At 46.7% G+C, this 19,499-nt stretch overlaps 1 protein-coding gene across 1 annotated transcript in view; it reads right to left on the bottom strand.

Moving 5' to 3' along the window:
* FDXR (ferredoxin reductase) overlaps window positions 1-19,499 on the bottom strand; it is a 418,834-nt gene that overhangs the window by 226,210 nt on the left and 173,125 nt on the right. Inside the window, exon 7 of the mRNA XM_086930805.1 lies at window positions 12,508-12,615. Within this exon, the coding sequence (XP_086786931.1) occupies window positions 12,508-12,615 (108 nt within the window). The remainder of the gene's footprint in view (window positions 1-12,507; window positions 12,616-19,499) is intronic.

Genomic DNA, 19,499 nt, shown 5'->3' with positions numbered 1-19,499 from the left:
ACGTGCGCGAGCCTCGTTCTAAAACTTTAAAGAAAGGAGGCACATCTGGCGAGTGGCGAGCGATACGCTTAATGAGCCATGACAAGAGAGAAAAGCCAGATGGCGCCTCTGTGCGAAACTGTGCGCGTAACCACAAGCTTTAGGCCACAAGCAAAAGCGTGTGGTGAGCTTCTTAAAGCCCAATTACTAAAAGTCTCGCCAGAGCAGCGCATGCACTGGCTCAGGCGAGACCTAAAAACAACTAAAAGAAAGGCCCTGAGCAATAGATTTGACATAGATGTCAATGTCTAATTACTAACATGAGCGTATACTCAGTATGTGTCTACAAAACATACAACAATAATGAAGTTAGCTTAAATACATAGGTTAAACGCAACAGATCAGGGGATGAACCTTCTTAAATGTAGCTTTGCTGCTTTGTGGATGGATACATAAATGTATTGTTGATAATTATTGCTGTGCGTATCAGCAAAAATGCAGAGAATGCCACGTTGTTTAGCAGAGAAATTGTGCTTATTTGCCGTGCATATCGGCAAAAATATGCAGAGAGTGTCACGTTGTTAAACAACAAATCTGCTGTAATTGATGGCTGTGCGTATAGGCGAAGATACGCAGTGAATGACACATTGGCGGGATCTTATTTCCACTTTGTTTCGAGAGAAGCTCAAAATTATTCCGCAGCTTTCTTCACCGGTGACGTGAGCCACAGTTCATTGTTACCAAGGAAACATTGGGCGGAACAAACAAACACTGCGCTTCCCTTTGAGAACAACGTCTCGAGACTGACGCTTTGACGCACAACTTCGCCGACTCCCACTGCACGTTCGATTAAGTCATCAGAGGAGAGAAACCTTGATGATTAAAAAAATCAGTCTTCATAGCGGTCAACACGGAGATATGCGGCAGTCAGCATAACTCACCAAGTGAACAGTAAGGGAGCACGCCAGAGATGCCAAATTCACTGTTCAACAAGTTAAACTGGTGTCGTACAAAGTTCAAGCGCAGTGCTTATGCGGGCAATAACTCAAACGTAAACAGTCTCATTGTGAACTTGATGACAGCAGGAATCGTGCAAGTACCTTCAGAGTTGAAAGGTGATTTATTCACCACATTGGGAACAGTGTAAGGCGAAAGAGGGTGAAAGGCTAAGTACCAAGCCAAAGTCACAGAAGAACCAAGGGTGGCGCTCTCTTCAACATCAACGTGGAGACCGGAAGAAAAAGGAGACACAAGCGATTTTCATACAGAAGGTTCGTCTGTGTAACCATCCTCGTCACCAACAATCCGTAGTGATGACTCTGGAGCCAAGGTAGGTTTATTAGTTTAATAGCTAGCTACACAGTTGTGGAGCAACTGGAAAACGCTCCACCGGTTAACATTTCAACATCAACATTCTTACAAACACTACACAGGGACTTCACTAGGCGACAAGGAAATGCTAAAAGGAATGTTGGAGAAGTAAGAGAAGCAGGAAAGTATGATACAACACAATTGTACCAAACTAGATATGTGCATATTCCATTTGAAACCTTCCACATCTGGAAACAACTTCTAAGTAAGATATCCGTAACCTGATCTGACACAGAGAAACAAAAGCAGTGTTCTGTCAGATTTTCTTATCCTAGGATTCGAATATGCTACTTACCAGTATGCATCTGTTCTTGGCATGTAGGGCTGCTGACATTCATATCTGTGCATAGATCGCCGCCTAGTGTTGGGTCCGGATGATTGCACATTGTTGTCCTGGAAGAGTCTTCGAAGTATTACGAGATAGGTGGCTCCTCCCCTGGACTACAGGGCGCATGGGCATCGACTCCATCCTCAGATTGTTTTTAGCCATTGTGGCCAAGATGGAGTGGAACTAAGTGAATGATGACCATGCTAGAAGTATGTGTGAATTCTGCAGCTGCTACAGGCGCCGGGGAGGAGGGCGGGCGATATGAATGTCAGCAGCCCTACATGCCAAGAACAGATGCATACTGGTAAGTAGCATATTCGGTTCGAGGCATGTGGGCTGCTGAAGTCATATCTGTGCATAGAATAAATAGCAGTCCCTCCATTAACGGCGGCTGCCCGTGCCAGCTGCAGCAGTTTGGAAAAGTGTTTTTAGAACAGCCTGCCCTACAGCTGCCTGCTGTTTGGAGTGAACATCAACACAATAATGCTTTGTAAATGTGTGTGTGGTAGACCATGTGGCTGCTCTACATATGTCTTCCAAAGGAATATTTCCAAGGAATACCATGGAGGCCCCCAACTTTCTGGTGGAGTGGGCCCTCGGTGGAATGGTGAGAGTACGCTTGGCTTTCAGATAGCAGATCTGGATACATTTAACGATCCACCTAGCAATGCCCGCCTTGGAAATGGGGTTGCCTTTGTGGTGTGGTGCAAAGGCAACAAAGAGTTGTTTAGTTTTCCTTAAATCCTTGGTCCTATCGATAAAATACATCAGGGCCCTCTTGACGTCAAGGGTGTGGAGCATTCTCTCCGCCAATGACTCAGGATTTTGGAAGAAAACAGGCAATTCAATAGTCTGGTTGATATGGAATTGAGACACAACTTTAGGAAGGAATTTATGGTTAGTGCGAAGCACTACCCTGTTAGAATGAATTTGAATAAATTGCTCTTGGATAGTTAGTGCTTGCAGTTCATTAACTCGCCGCAGCGATTTAATTGCTATGAGGAAAGCCACTTTCCACGTCAAGAATTGAATCTCGCAGGAATGCAGTGGTTCAAAGGGGGGGCCCATCAGCCGGGTGAGGACCACATTGAGGTTCCACTCCGGAGCTGGTGGAGTCCGCGGAGGAATGACTCGTTTGAGTCCCTCTAGAAAGGCCTTAATGGCAGGCAATCTGAAGAGTGAGAGGTGCTGCCTGTTCTGTAGATAAGCGGCCATTGCAGATAGATGAATGCGAATGGAAGCATAGGCCAGATTACACTTGTACAGATGGAAAAAGTAACAGATGATATTCTGAATAGACGCATCTAGCGGGTTAATGTTGTGGTCCGCACAATAAATGACAAACCACTTCCATTTTGCCGCATAGAATGCTCTGGTGGTGGGCTTCCTTGCCTCACGAATGATGTCCATGCAGTCAGAAGGCAAGTGCAGGTAGCCAAACTCTAGGACTTCAGGAGCCAGATCGCCAGGTTGAGCTGTTGCGGATCTGGATGCTGAATGTCGCCATGGCTCTGCGTCAGAAGGCTGGGTGTGAGACGTAGCCTCTGATGCGGTACCACGGACAGTTCTAGAAACGTGGTGTACCATGGTTGGCGAGCCCACGTTGGAGCAACCAGGATGAGAGTCATCGAGTGCTGCCTGAGTTTGCGTGCCACCAGCGGTATCATTGGTGCTGGGGGGAAAGCGTACGCAAATTTGCCTGACCAGTTCATCCATATCGCATTGCCCTGCGACTGTGGGTGTGGGAACCTGGCGGCGAAGCTTTGGCATTTTGCGTTCTCCCTTGTGGCGAACAGGTCTATCTCTGGATGACCCCAACTTTGGAAGTACGGTTGGAGTACTGATGGATGCATCTCCCACTCGTGCATCTGGTGGCTGTGCCTGCTGAGCAGGTCCGCCATCTGATTGTCCTTGCCCGGGAGGTGTTCCGCCATGAGGAAGATGTTCCTTTGAATGGCCCACTTCCACATGCTCTGAGCCGGATGAGACAGCTGCGGAGAGTGTGTTCCTCCCTGCTTTTGAATGTAGTACATGGCTGTCATGTTGTCCGTCCGGATCAACACGACCTGGTTGCACAGATGTACTTTGAAGGCTTTGAGTGCCATGAAGATTGCCATCAGTTCGAGAACATTGATGTGCATCTTCCGTTGCTGTTGCGTCCATAGTCCCTGCACTGTGTAATGGAGTACATGAGCTCCCCAACCCTGGAGAGAGGCGTCCGTTGTCAGGATGATCTGTGGCACAGGCTCTTGGAACGGTCGGCCCTTGCAAAGGTTTCGTGGATTCCACCAATGCAGAGAGTTGTATGCCCGACAGCTCACCAACACTAGGTCTTTTAACTGCCCATGAGCCTGAGTCCACTGACGTGCTAAGCACTCCTGAAGCGGGCGCATATGTAGTCTCGCGTGCGGGACTATGGAAATGCAGGAGGCCATCATGCCTATCAACTGCATGAACACTCTTGCTGGAAGAGAGTGTTGAGGTCTGAATTTTTGTATCAGCGATTGAATGCTGCTGACTCTCACTGAATTCGGCTGTGCTGTGGCCGCCAGAGTATCTAAAGTCGCACCCAGATACTGCCGTATGTGGGCGGGCTGGAGGTGGGATTTCGGGTAATTCAGTGAGAATCCCAGATCGTGCAGGAGGTGAATGGTGTGGGACATGTGGGCGGCACACTGCTGGGCTGACTTTGCCTGGATGAGCCAGTCGTCCAGATAAGGGTAGACGTGAATGTTCCGTCTCCTGAGATGCGCCGCCACTGTCGCCAGTTGAACACACTGGGTGCCGTGGTGACACCGAAAGGCAATACCTTGAACTGGTAGTGCTGGTTTTGGATGGTGAACCGGAGGTATCTCCTGTGTGAAGGGTGCAGTGGAATGTGAAAGTACGCATCCTTTAGGTCTAAAGTTGCGAGAAAATCCCCCTGACTGAGCAACGGGAGCACTTGCTGCAGGGTCAGCATATGAAAGTGCTCCGACAGGATGTAATGGTTGAGTGGCCTGAGGTCCAGGATAGGCCTGAGGGACCCGTCCTTCTTTGGTATTAAGAAGTACAGGGAGTAGACCCCTGTGCCTCTTTCTTGCATAGGCACAAGCTCTATTGCTCCTTTTTGCAGCATAACAGTGACTTCCTGCTGCAATAAGTGCAAATGCTCGTCTGACCTAGGACGGGTTCTTGGGGGCATGTTAGGTGGAGTGGATGTTAACTCCAGACAATAACCGTATTGAATAAGTTTCCTGACCCACCTGTCTGTGGTGATGGACTTCCAGACCGGCAGGAACTGCTGGAGTCTCCCCCCGACCGGTGTTGTGTGGTCGGGGGGCAGTGTCAAGGCATCACTGTTTGCTGGTGGCAGAGGACCTGGAGCTGTTGTTTCAACGACCTCTGCCCTTGGCGCTGTTGCCACGATATCCACCTCGACTCTTGTTGGTGTATGTGGACTGATGTTGCTCTTGTAGTACTGCGTGGACTGGGAGAGCTGGCCCCTTGAAACGCCTCTAGTGTTTGAGCGACGAAAAGACCCACCCCGAAACTGCTGGGACTGTAAGGCACCCATGGATTTAGCAGTTTCCATGTCCTTCTTAATTTTCTCGAGGGTGGTGTCAACCTCCGGGCCAAACAGGTGATCTGGGTTGACTGTTTGGTTAAGGATGGTGGTTTGGATCTCTGGCTTAAATCCAGAGATTCTCAGCCAGGCATGTCGCCGCAGCATAACGCTAGTGTTTATAGCCCTGGCGGCGGTATCAGCCGCGTCCAGAGCGCACTTAATTGAAGCGTTAGATTAGCTTCCCTTCCTGAATCAGCATTTCAGCCCCTTCCTTGTATTGATCAGGCAGGTGCTGCAACAGGGTCTCCAGAGTGTCGTAGTGTGCCCTGTCATAGCGCGCCAGAAGCGCTTGTGTGTTAGAAATGCGCCAGATGTTGGCCGCCTGTGCTGCTACCCTCTTCCCCGAGGCCTCAAAGACCTTGGATTCTTTGTCTGGGGAAGGAGCATCACCCGTAGTCTGAGAATTAGCCCTCTTCCGGGCATTCGAGACAACAAGGGAGTCAAGATGCAACTGTCCTTTGATGTAGGTAGGGTCAGTGGGCGCCGACTTGAACTTCTTGTCAATCCTAGGGTTTATCACCCTCGCCCTGGTAGGTTCTTTAAAGATTTCAGCAGCATGCTTTAAAACACCTTTCAGCATAGGCAGAGTCTTAACAGTTTTTTCTGAGACTGAGAAGGTATCAAAAAGGAAGTCGACATCCACAGGGTCAGCATGGAGCTGGACGTTGTGATTGTTTGCTGCCCGTTCAATGAGGGCATTGAAAGCTGCAGAGTCTTCTGTAGGAGACGTTTTGGCAGAAAACAGTTGAGGGTCTTGTCCTGAGTGAGGATCCCCTGGGTCACCATCAGCGGCCCAGGGTTCGTTGGTATCCTCAGGGTCTGTATAGACAGGATAACTGTACTCATCCTCATCATCCCCCTCACCAGCGTCCACATCAGAGTAAGTGGGCGAGACATCATGAGTCTGTGGGGAAAGTGGTTCCACCAGAACGGGAGTGAAAGCAGAGTCCTTCTTCTTCTTGAGAGGGATCTTGTAAGACTCCATTGGGCGTTCAGGGGCGATTTTCCGCTTGTGGAGGGAAAGCCTGCCCGTTTCGGCATCGATGAAGTGTTCCTGATGCTCTTCCACTGAAGGTCGTCGAGGATGTGGGCCGGGGACCACCGTTGACGACTTCGGCGCCGAGGAGACCTTCTCGGGCACGCTGGCGACTGCCTTAGGAGCGAAAGCCTTCGGCGCCGTCTTTGGCGGCAACGTGAAATGGATGGGCGTGGACGCCTTTATTAGTTTCTCCACTGGTTTCGCTGGCGGAGGATCCTTCGGACCGGGCGACGTGGTACCGTCCCTGATGCGCTGCAGGGAGTCCGTCACCTTCTTGGTGAACGCGGCGGATGGGCGCGCCGGTTCAGTGGAATCCCTCGAGGCCACACCTAGAGCCGACTCTCGGGGCGCCGTGCCCTTGGCCTTGTCCTGCTGACGCGGAGTCGCGAGAAACTTCGGGTCATCCAGCCGTTTCTTCGGGTCACCGACAGCTTTTTTCGGATCGCCGATAGCCTTCTTCGGGTCGCCGAGGCTTTTGCCGACGTCGACCGTCTTCGGCGCCGACGCACTCGACTCGACCACCTTCACTTTAGTCTTCAGCGCGGTAGACTTCGTCTCGACGCCCTTGACTTGAGCCTTCGGCTCGATGGCCACCTTCTGCTTCTTCGGCGCCAAGGGCTACGAGACCTTGGAGCCGACCAAAGCGATGCGCACTTTTGAGGACGGCACCTGCGCAGTGTCTGGAGTCGAGACCGTAGGTTTCACTTTCGGTTTCGATTTTCCCTGGAGTGGCTCGGCAGCAATGTCTGTGGCCGAGCCTGAAGGCGGGCCGTAGAACCCATAGTGAGAACTCGGGTAAGGCCCGAAGGCGATCCCACGACCTGAGCCTCATGAACTGGCACGGCCCCAGAGTCCGTTTGAGGAAGCTCCTCATCCGAGCTATCCTCCATGGCCCCGATTGCCCCGTCGTCGTCCCCTACCTCGTCGACGACTTCTTCGGCCTCGAACATCTCAGCATCCGCATCATAGGCGTATTCGACGTCCGACGCGGGGTTCGACTCTGAAACGTCCTGGATAACTTCGTCCTCGACATCCCCCGCATCGAAGATGTCCACAGGCGCCGGTGCAGCATGCTGGGCCTCCTGGCGCGCAGCTCGTCGAAGCTAAAGCGTCTTCTTGGACCTGAAGCGAGAGCAAGCCATACACTTGGCTTCATCGTGGTCCGGCGACAGACACTTGTTGCACACCGGGTGGACGTCGATGTGGGGATACTTAGAGTTGCAGATCGGACATCTCTTGAATGGACTCCAGTCCATGATGGAGGGTCGATAGGTCTGGAGCGTCGACTGGGCCTTCCGCGCCGAGAGCACGCGGGTGTCGAGAATCCGGCTCGGACCGAGCTGGAAGAGACTAAGACCGAATGCAAGACAATACCGACGTAATAGCTAAAGACCTTTTGGTCTCAAGAAAGTTTTCTATTGATTCCGACTAAAGGGAATCCAAAGACATCCGAACCCAATGGCGGAAAAAAACAATCTGAGGATGGAGTCGATGCCCATGCGCTCTGTAGTTCAGGGGAGGAGCCACCTATCTCGTGATACTTCGAAGACTCTTCCAGGATAACAATGTGCAATCAACCGGACCCAACACTAGGCGGCGATCTATGCACAGATATGAATTCAGCAGCCCACATGCCTCGAACCTTAATGCAGCCATATTTGTCATAGGCGTTGTAAGGAAAATAACTGGATTTGATTCTATTTAAAGCAAGAGACACCAAACTTGATCAGCACAAGAGTGTAAGAAAACATACATTTTATCTGCCAGCACCATTAATCAAGGGTAAATTGATGTAGTGACACCCAAGCATCTTTTAAATGTCCACTGCCAAATTGCAAACCCCACCTTAGATTCGTACAGGTTTCTTTGTGTCTGTTGAGCAGAATATGGACAACGACCTTCTGTGAAGGTACTTTTTGTAATTAAACCCTCTGGCCTTTCCCATTAGCTTGGAGGGTGGTGCACCGAGATATCACCAAACTAAGTTTCTGAAGGGCTGCCACTTTTCCATCACTTAATGAAAGCTATGATAGTGGAGGTCAGAACAGCCCGAGACTGTGGCTGGAACTTTACAGCCGTCGTACTTGGTCTCAGAGATGCAAACTATGGCAAGAGATGCACTGTACTGCCAGGGTGCAGGACGATTTGAGTTGTCAAGGTTAGAAAGTCAAAGAGGCTAGACTCAAACTATCTTGTGGCCATCCATGGTCTCCATCTTTATCAGGAGAATGCACTTTGTCTGCAGTCAGAGTACCCAAAAGTCAGGTTCAGAGTACCAAAGCATTATTATTATTGCCTATTTCTGATAAGGAGTCACATAAGACATTAGAAATGCATGATGAAGGGACAGAAAAGGAAATGCTGGCTATGCAGATCTAGAACTGTGAAGACTATCTAGTTCTCAGTACCCCAAAGCTACTTGGTGTTCAGGCACTTTAAAAATAAAGTAAATAGAAACAAAATAAATAAAATATGTTGCTTCAAAAAGGATTAGGGTTCTTGATGGATAATAATATTGACACCCAAGTAGTTGAGCAGGAATGATTCCACAGCCCTGCTTTAGTAATAACGCCATTCTCAAAGACAGATACTGGCAGACCTCAGTTCATACGTGTGCCCATGACTGTGTAGATGCGTGGGCAGACAGTTTCAGTAAATAGTCATAACAGGGATCCCAACTGTTTCCTGGAAGCTCGACTGAGAGACTGTGACACAAGCAAACTCAAGAAGCCTCGATAACCCCCTAATTAAACAACAGAGGTTCTGTGAAAAAGAGCCTGAAGTTGAAAGTCTTGATGGCATAGCCATGAAACCTCCTTCAAACACGGAAACTAAAATGGTTTGTGGTGCATTTGGTGGCATCCAGAATAGACTAAAGTGCACAGGTCTAGTATGGCTCTAGTGGCCATCACCCAAGTTCAGCGGGCATCATCTGTGGGGCCTCAGCATGGAAATCAGGCCCCAAACTCTTAAACCAGGCTTCCATTAACAAGAGTAGAAGCAGATAAATTGTTTCAGGGATAATCAGCTTTGGAGAGAGAAATCTATCAATATCAGCTAGCAAAAAAAAAAGAAAAATCACTTGCCCTGTGGATGGGGCCAGGTGCATATGATCAGAATGGCATAGAAAATGTTAATGCTGGAGTGAATCCAAAGGTGTGGATAGGAAACAAGGACTGAGGCCTCCATTTTCGGTGCATAACCAGGGTGATCTGGTACCATCCATAATTGCTTAAATGCAGTTAACGAGACGATCCAGCTATACGCGCTACCTCAGGAGGGTGCACTACCGCTGGAGTGGGCAGGGAGAACTTACAAGGTACCAGCAACGGAGGCCTTCCCTTTAAAAAAGAAAAAAGAAAGTGGGGAACAAGTCGTAATAGCTTCTACCTCTTCCGACCCCGATCAATGACATCAGTGTGCCGTATGGTGCTCTAATATCATTGGTTTACTGGACTGAGCAGCAAGTGAGTGTTGCGGCGGCGGCGACTCCTGGGTCATTTCTCCCTCCCGCTGGTGAATAGAGATGCCCCACATGCATCGCTGGAAAGAGGAGTGCCCGCTTTCCACCAGTATCCCTCCTAAAAGCATTTCTGTTCAGGGAACATTGGCTGTGATACGATCATAATCCAGGGAACCCCTTATGAGCAGGTAGATTTCACCCAGACCCCAAGGAGACCCAACTACCAGCCACGCTTGATTGGAGCGATTAGCCACCCCAGAGAAAGGACAACATGGTTGACATTTTCTTTTTTAGCTTGCCTGCTCCTGGGGGGTTTTTTTTGCAGCCCCTCTGGCCTCGGGCATGAAGTGCAATTTGTTGGGGGGTGGGGAACGTGTTTGTCAGTGGCTCATTAAGGTGTTCAAACTTCATGCACTACTGGATCTACTCCCTCTTTGCGCAGCTCACACAGGAATGGCCTCATATGTGCGAACTGTGATTGTGAGTCTATAGGAATGTGTGAAGAATGTACAAATCTGTCTACCAACAGAATAAAAATATAAGAAAATGCAGTGAGTACAGGTGAGTGAATGAGTGTGGGCGGCAGTGGTGTGAAGGACATACAAGGAAGCAAGTGCATAAGTTGACATTGAAAAGAAAGGACTAATGAGGTGTGAGATATTCAGATGGAAGATTTCAGATCGACAGGAAAAAAAAGTTGTACATGTTTAACAGTGAGACTGCAGAGGAAACGGTTAAAGGATGACCGGAGTGATTGACACTCTGAGAACCTTTAAAATATTTCACAGACAAAGTGTTATTCATGTATCCGATTCTGATGACACGCACTAGTGAAGCCAATGTGTATGGCTTGTTTTAGACATAGGTCCGTTATTGTGTGATATGTCTAGACGCAACAATAGAAAGCTTAAAGGGACCCCATGTTTTAAGCCGCTCTCTTAAATGCGTAGATGGGACTCTTCGAAAGAATTCCTAGCTACACTTCTTTGGATACTCTCGTTTTCCATCCAACCCCCCCATACACCCCCTCACACACACACATTTATTATTGCTCTTAGAACCCTGTTCACAGTGGAGTTATAAGCCCCTACATTATACATATAATTCTTGAACTCTACAAGGGGAACTTCGGGCACTATTATCAGGACTGAGAGGGCAGGGGTAGTCACGAGGAGGATCCAACGTCATACAAATTCTGAAAAAAGCAACTGAAGATTCTGGCCTAACGAAGAACGATCAAAACACTGTCAAGCACCGAAAAACTAATGTCTTTACAGGTTACCACAACAAATGGTAGTGGTCCTGTCACTTAAAGTCACCGCATGCTCCTTGGCACATCTCATTTCCAGTACACAAGAGGGGGAGCTCGGGAGGTTTAATGAGGGTGTGTTAGCACTTACTTCAACAAGCCGCTCTAGGCATCGGGGACCTGCTCCTCCTGCGGCTGTCCGGTGGAGACCTCCGCGTCCGACCTGGGGCCCTACTGCCGCCTACGAGCTCCGAGCAGGTGGGACCGCCGCTTTATGCGCCAAGGATTGGAGGGATGTTGCCGGGACTGACGCCGCCGCCCGCCTCTGTGTTCATGTCCACTGAGGCAGAGAGCGTTGGGCTCAGCGTGTGAGAGTGCCCGCCTTCTCTATGGAGCAAGAAGTGGACCGTGGGCCGGATGGGCTGCAGAAGCAAGTGGCCCTACGCAGGGACAAGACATGTGCACGCGTACGGAGTGCACATCTCCTGTCCGTACATGTGCACATGTCCTGTCCCCCTTCGGCCAAGAAACCGACGACAATAGGTCTCGCTAAGGCGATCAGCACATGTGCTGTATCGCTAGGCGAGATCTAAAAACAACAAAAGGGGCTATAAAACAGAGCGGGACTGATAAAGGACTGCGCCATTGAGCGCAGTCCTTTATCAGTCTCGAAAAACAAAGCAAGAAAATCCCCGGACTGAAAACCACATTGGGCATCATCTTCCCCCCCTTATTATTCCATCATGTATAAATGACTAGCATTACATCCTTTATTATGTCATGAGTTAAAGAACTGCACTTAGTGCCTTGTTCATGTTCTAGGTCATATGACTTTTTCTATTGACAATTGCACGGTGCCTCAAAGGCCCTTTTGTAACACATACACAAGCATTCAACCTCTTTCACACACCCCCTGTCTTGAACACTAAAAACAAATATAATTCCTAACAGTGGTGTCCGCGCATGAGTCCCATCTTGTTTTCCTTTATACATTTTATTTTGTACGTACCTTTCTGATACAACTAGGTGTGTGGGGGGACGAATGTTCATCTACTGTTTGGTCATCCATAACTGCATTTTGCAAAAGAATTGTAAGCACTCCTGTAAAGGCTGCATGGATGCACCTCCTCCTCACCAGTCATAAAAACAACAAATAATTCCAAAAGTCATGCAAAAGGGGAGACGGTGATTACACGACTAAACGTAACAGCACATAAAGAACTTAGCTTTCAGTGTTAAACTAGAGGGTACCTTTAGACACGGATTCAGATTCCCTTTTGAGGTTTTGAACACTCTCAGTGGTTTTAAAAACAATTTGACCTATTCTGGATCCAATCTATAAATGGCAGGGTGAAGGTGATACAAGAAAAGCTCCATACCCATTGGCAGTACAACCACCGACTCACATTTCCGCTGTGAAAGGGCCCATAGCATTTAGAATTTACATAACAATGTATAGCTGTTCATTTACCTTTATGGTGAATGCCACCTGCAGAGGACCCTTCCTGCCCACAATCCACACCCGTTTCACATGACTCCTCGCCAGCGCTTCCAGAGCACGCTCAGTCAGGTCGGTTTTCTGTGGAAGCAATAAGAGTTAGTTGGCTGTCTTAATTAACATAAATGAAGTGCACAAAGAACTGTGGTTTCGGCAGGGTGAAAGGTTATTTGTGAAAGATGTCTGGGTATAAAGGGTCAGGAAGCAAGAAGACAGTGCGATGTGAGACATCACAGACCGGGGCTGCAGGTACAAGAGATGCCAGGAAGCAGTGTTGACTGGCAGAGTGAAAAGGAAAAGAAATAGTTGAAGGGATGTGGAAGGGTATCTGGTGCAGTCTTCACACCTGGTACTACATAGCAAAATTCAATCCTCTAAAACACTGAGCTGAGTTAGAGTGTAAAAAAATAGGCTCCCTTTAGTGTTCTGGTCAAAAGAAATGGGTGGTGTAAAGTCTCTAAAGCAGGGGAGAGGTAAAAATTGACCAACACTGCTGGTTACCCAATTAGCAAGGTGCTAATTTTATGTATTTTTAAGTGCAGGCTTGTGGCAATATCCGACCTCTAATTTTCCTAAATATTGCAAATATTTTTTACATTATTGACTGGTCATATTAACTGGAATTTTTAAATAGAATGTAGTTGTGGGCTTCTTTAACCAGGGTACAACGCAGACTTTTTTTTACAAACGTAGAAAGTAGGCCGCCAATACAAAAGACTAAAATCGCTGGACCAAGACTATTGATACAAATATCTTCTTGACAAAAAGTGTGCTTTATGTTATTGATTACTACAGCTAATACATCAAGAAAGGATATAGGGGCTGATGCACTAATCTTTGTTCTCACTCCAGGATCTGCATACTGCATGAATACAATTTTGCAAAGAGGAATGAAATTGATCAGGCAGCTTAGGTTTTGACAGGACGCATTAGAAAAAGACCATTCATAGAAGGTTGCAAAATTACCTACCTGATGAATATTTAGTAGGCACAGGGCTATTTTATAACCCTTTGTGATTGGCTATGTATGCAGAGATGAGTGCCTGCAAAGGACAACAGACACAGTACGTAACAAAACTTGAGCGGTTGCGGGGGCTTATGTTATCCCACTGAGCAGACCTATATCCCTACATCTGCATTCCCAAACGGAAAACTTATGATTTTTAAAGCAGCTCATGTCTTTTCAATTTACAGGCGCTGCTTAAAAAATAAAAAATCCAGTCTGGGTGGACATTGGGGGGGGGGGTGGGGAGGGGGGACATGCAGTGATCCTTTGGACCACTTCATGATCTACTCCCAACCCCACTCTCCTAGGTCACAAGACATTCTTCTCAAAGAGGCCGCTATCTCCAGGAGACAGTTTCTCATTTGTAAATCAGATAATCAAATCCCAACCCAACTTTGTAGTTGGTACTTTATCGTTTTCCCCCATAATTGTGGTCACAAAGTATAGATTTAGGTCCCTTCAAATGGCAGTGAGGAAAGAACAGCCCTTTCATTCTCCTTCCTAAAAGTGATATGGAACAAGCTGCCCAACTCCTTTTTAGAGACAGAAAAACCTGTTCAGCTGACAAAAGGGGTTACAGGAATGGCAAAAAAAATAGTTAGGCAGTCGCAAACCCTGTGATTTTACAAATTGCAGGGTTTGAGACAGCAAAACTGATTTGATCATCAGGCTCATGGAATGATAATCAACACAGCTAATTTCCGTGATGAGCAACTTTAACTAGGATGCTGCCCTAACCACATTACACACATTCACTGGAAGGTTTACAGATGATTGAGGTTGTTAACAATGTCATTGCAATAATGTTCTCATCAATGAAAGGGAGGAGGGTGACGGATGAGCAGAATGTAAGGGAATAATAAATACTAATGTAAAGCTCAATGCGGAAGACTTCCCGGTTAAAGAGGCAGATTCTTTGGCCGAGGATGTCAATTTCAGCATAGGTGGTCATTGTCCGACACTGAGGAAGGTGAAAGGAAGACTATTTAAAATTAATAGCACACTTTCATCACAGGCCAAAACCTTTGCCTTTTTCCGCTTAGTGGAAAGTTCGATTTTCTTTTTCTTTTTGGAAGCCTTGGGAGGAGTGCTCGTCATTGACTTCTCCAGATTAAGGGTTTCTCTCAGGGGGGCGTGGCTTAGCGCCAGATGCGGATGGCGGCGAAGGCGTTAGCACTCCGATCCCGCTGAGGGGAACAAGCGGTTCGAGCCTATTTCACGACTCGTGGTTCGCAAGTCTTCACGGCGGAAACTGCTGAGAATGCCGTGAGCCCTTCATGGGGCTCTCAGAGGACCTTCATTGTCGTTTTTTCAGACACTAAGGCTCCGGTCGCGGCTCTGTCAAGCCGCGGCCGCCATTTTGTTTTCTCGTGACACCGAGGATGCCTCTCAGGTACGAGCAGCTCTTCAAAACGGCTGTATTCTTGCCTGTACTTCTGCTTTTTGCATAGGATAAGCCATGTCTTCCTCATTTTTGACCTGCTCTGCCTCTCAGCTGTGATTGCTCTTTTTGGCTGACTCTCCATGCTATCTCAAGCCTCCTCAGCTTTCTAAAGATGGCGGCCATTTTATGTTTTGTGCTATCCCTCTGAATTATTTATTTGAGACTACTGGTTCACTGGAATTTCCTCATTGCATCTGAGACTATCTTTCTTTTTTTTTTTTCTTCTGCGACACTGTTACCTATAAATTGCTTCGCAGATAACGAGAATTCTACATATCTACTATTTCGCTGCCTCTCTCCTTCACGGCTAGCTTACATGGGCAAACTTACGCCAAACGGCGTCACTAAACCTGCGCAGCATATTTTCATTAAAAACTCCAAGGTGTTTTCGGCCGTCGCCCAATTGGAAGTGTCCCAGCCGCCTTATGTTCACATACCACAGTCCTCGATGGAGCAATCTGCGCAGACTGTGGGGAAAGGAAACACCAAAAGGCTAAAAAAGGACCCTCTGTCTCCGTCCAATCCTGTTTCTACCATATCCATGGAAATGTTGCCGGAGGAGATAAGAACATTGCGTCCTTTCATGGAAGAAACCAATGCCAAATTACAGGTCTTGACTGATAATTGGTCCCATATGGATGCAAGAGTCACGTCTGTAGAACGCAGCGTCTCTTCTCTCCAGGAATCATCTTCTAAAGTCTCACACTTGCCTTCGCAGGTTGCATCCTTACAAAAACAGGTGGAGGAGTTGGAAAACCGAAATAGGCGCAACAACCTACGTATTTACGGCCTGGTGGAGGGATGTGAGGGGACCGACCCTGTTGCCTTTTTCAAATCCTTTCTTCCCACTCTCTTACATCTGCCGGAAGGCATCACGCTCAATATACAATGGGCTCACAGGCTTGGCAGAGCTCCCTCTCCTACCTCCACTTCTTCCAAACCAAGAGGCGTCATCATGTACTTTCTGGAGTATACTGACTTATTAAAGGTTCTTTCAACAGGCAGAGCTTCTCCACGCCTAACCTGGTCAGGTTCCTCCTTGTTCTTTGCGCAGGATTATGCAAGAGCCACGGCGAATCGACGCAAGGCCTTCCTGGATATGAGACCCACTCTTCGCTCCATTGGTGCTAGATATGGTCTCTTTCACCCGTGCTTCTTCAGGGTCACCTACAACAACAAAACGACAACCAACGAGGATCCAGTCCGTCTCCAGAGCTTCCTGAATTCCTGCCAAGCTGCTGATATGGACCTTTCTGGCCCGTCTTCTTCTTTTCGTCCATGATTCCAGCATTTTTTCTTTTTCTCTTTAATGATTGTCCTTTACTGTTGTCTTCCCCGCCTCATCTGCTCTCTGAGTCCAGCAGCTATGCGTTTTACTCCTATATGCTTATGTACCCATTCCCTTTTTCCGTTATATTTGTTGTTATTGATGGTTCCATCTCCTAATGTCACCCTTCTTTGTCCACAGGTTACATATCGCGTTCCGTGTTGTCCCCTTGGTTGGGTGGTTCGTTGACCCTGTTGCCTGACCTCCTCTGGTTGGTTCTACCCCCCCCCCTCCTTTTCTTCCAGTTTGATCCTCCTCCCGATTGTGCTCCCCTCCCTTTCCGTAAGTACAGTTTTCCTTCCTGTTCATCATGTTTATTTTCCCTTAAGTTCTCCTTTACCTTGATCTCGTATTTTTTCAATGCTTAAAGGTGTCTCTTTATCTCTACTTGCTCTTTCTTCTTAATTTTCAAGATTTTGTTCCATCCTCTCCTCTTTACATGTTTTCTCCTTTCGTTTTTGGCAATTACTATTCTGTTTTCTAACATCTGCGTATCTCCTTTGGCTTCTCTCTTTCCTTTTCGTCCCTATCCCCTTTTCTCCCTCTCCTCAACACTCATCTCCTCTCTCTCATTTCTTCTCCTCTTTCTCTCCGGCATTTATGATCATCTTATTCTCTTGCGCTTCCTCTCTCTCATGGGCTTTCCTTTTTTCATTGCTACTGATCTTTTTTTGCTTTTTTATGTATTATGTCATTAAATATAATTACATGGAATGTTAAGGGTATTAACTCTCCCATCAAGAGACAACAAATATTATCTCATCTAGCTAGATTGAATGTAGATATTGCATTTTTACAAGAGACTCATTTATCTGATGTAGAATCGGCTAAACTCAAAAGAGGATGGGTGGGTGAGGTTTATTATTCCCAGGGGGATGGGAAACTTAATGGAGTAGCTATTTTATGTCGTAAAACTTTGTCTCATTCCCTAATTGCACAGGAATCAAATACTGAGGGTAGATGGACACATGTTAAACTGTCTCTCAAGGGTGTTCCAATTTCCCTCCTTAATATCTACTCTCCCACTGGTGGCGATCCTGCTTTTTGGCACGACTTTTCCCATCACATTACTATATTTGCTGATGATTTTATTTTAGCAGGTGACTGCAATCATCCCCTTGATCCTTTGATTGACCAGAATTCCAAGACTCACTTTGTTCCAAATAAATCTCACAAGCTATTTACTCAAGCTATTTACTCAAGCTATCTCCCAACACAAACTCATTGACGCCTGGCGCCTGTGTAATGCGACAACAAGGGAATTTACTTTTTACTCCCCATGCCATCATTCCCAGTCCCGCATTGATTATATTTTTGTTACTCACAATATTTCTCAAACTCTCACTCATGCTGAAATTAGTCCAATTTTATTTTCGGATCATGCTCCTACCATAGTCCATATTGACTTACTCCCTAAGCCTGTTGGACCAAAGAGATGGCGTTTCAATAACGCTCTTTTATTGGATCGCAAATTTACTGCTTCCTTTACTGAATTTTTTCATGAATATTTTTAATTTAATGATACCCCTTCCATCCCCAAACACACAATTTGAAATGCCTTTAAGGCCTCGGCAAGAGATTTTATAATTGGATACGTTGCAAAGAAGCGAAGACATGCACGCAAATATACAGAGGCTCTTCTTCAAGATATTAAGAAATTGGAACACTCTTATTTTACCTCTCACTCACAAGACAGTTTAACAGCCCTTGTTAATGCCAAAATGAGGTTCAACAAAAAATCCACAGAGGACGCCTCACTCTATTTACTGAAATCCAGCGCAAAATTTTACGGCGGCAGAAACAAAGCCGGAAAGATTTTAGCTAATTACTTGAAAATTAAACACAACAAATTGAATATTGAATCCATCTTTGATGCTCACTCCCATCTCCAACATAAAGATCTAGACATCCTCACTGAATTTTCCTCTTTCTACAAAACCTTGTACTCCTCTGAGACCCAACCCTCTACCCAATCCCTAGATCATTTCTTTTCTACCATACGTAAACCTGACCATTTCCCTCTTGACCTTTCTTCTTTAGAATTAGATGTTTCTCAACACGAATTACTTCAAGTACTCCAGTCTCTTAAAAAAGACAAAGCCCCCGGATCAGGTGGTCTTACTGTTGAATTCTTCCTTCATTTTTCAAAACTCCTCATCCCAAAATTACACTCCCTATTAGACTCATTTCTTGCCTTAGGTGCCTCCTCAGGCTCTTTCTCTGACACTCACATTTGCCTCATACACAAGGAGGGGAAGGATGCGCAACACTGTAAGAACTATAGGCCCATTTCTTTGGTTAATATTCATTACAAGATATTTGCTAAATCACTTGCAGCGCGTCTTGATCTCCTCCTTCCGGACCTCTTAGGCGAGGAACAATCAGGCTTCGTCAAGGGCCGCTTTATCACAGATAATACTAGACTTTTGTTTAATGTTCTATCGAAATCTCATAAATCTCCCCATGCCCTTGCGGCAATTGGCCTAGATGCTGAGAAAGCTTTTGATAGGGTTGAATGGACCTATTTATTTTATGCCCTCAAATGGTTTGGTTTTGGCCACAAATGTATCTCCTTAATTTCTTTATTGTACTCCAATCCTCCTGCGGCGGTTTGCGCCAACGGCCTAATTTCTTCCTTTTTTGATTTAGGAAGAGGAGTGCGTCAAGGCTGCCCTCTGTCCCATTTTCTTTTTAATCTGGCTTTAGAACCTTTTCTATCCAAACTCCGTCAAAACCCAAACATACACGGTTTTCAGGCCTTAGATTCCCAAGTTAAGCTGGCCGCTTATGCGGACGATATTTTGCTTTTCATCTCTAACCCCATTGAATCTCTTCCTGCCTTCCTTGCGGAGGTCAGAGATTATTCCCAGATATCTGGCTATAAGCTCAATAATGACAAATGTGAGATTCTACCCTTGACGAAGTTTACGTTCCGCCCTGATTTCAGCACTTCAAACTTTACATGTGGTTCCTCACACATTAAGTACCTTAGCCTTCACATCACTCCCTCTATCTCCGACACAGTTTCCCTCTGTCTAAATAAACGCATTCAAAAACTATTGGACTTAAGATCTAGATGGCACCCCTTTACCTATCATGGTGGGGACGCCTCGATACAATTAAAATGATGCTCTCCCCTATCGTCCTCTACACTATTTCTAATATTCCTGTCCCCATCCCCTCTAAAT

The sequence above is a fragment of the Lissotriton vulgaris genome, chromosome 7 (genome assembly GCF_964263255.1).
Source record: "Lissotriton vulgaris chromosome 7, aLisVul1.2, whole genome shotgun sequence".
NCBI lineage: Eukaryota > Metazoa > Chordata > Amphibia > Caudata > Salamandridae > Lissotriton > Lissotriton vulgaris.
The sequence above is the reverse complement of the archived record's forward strand: the minus strand, read 5'-3'. Positions and strand labels throughout refer to the sequence as shown.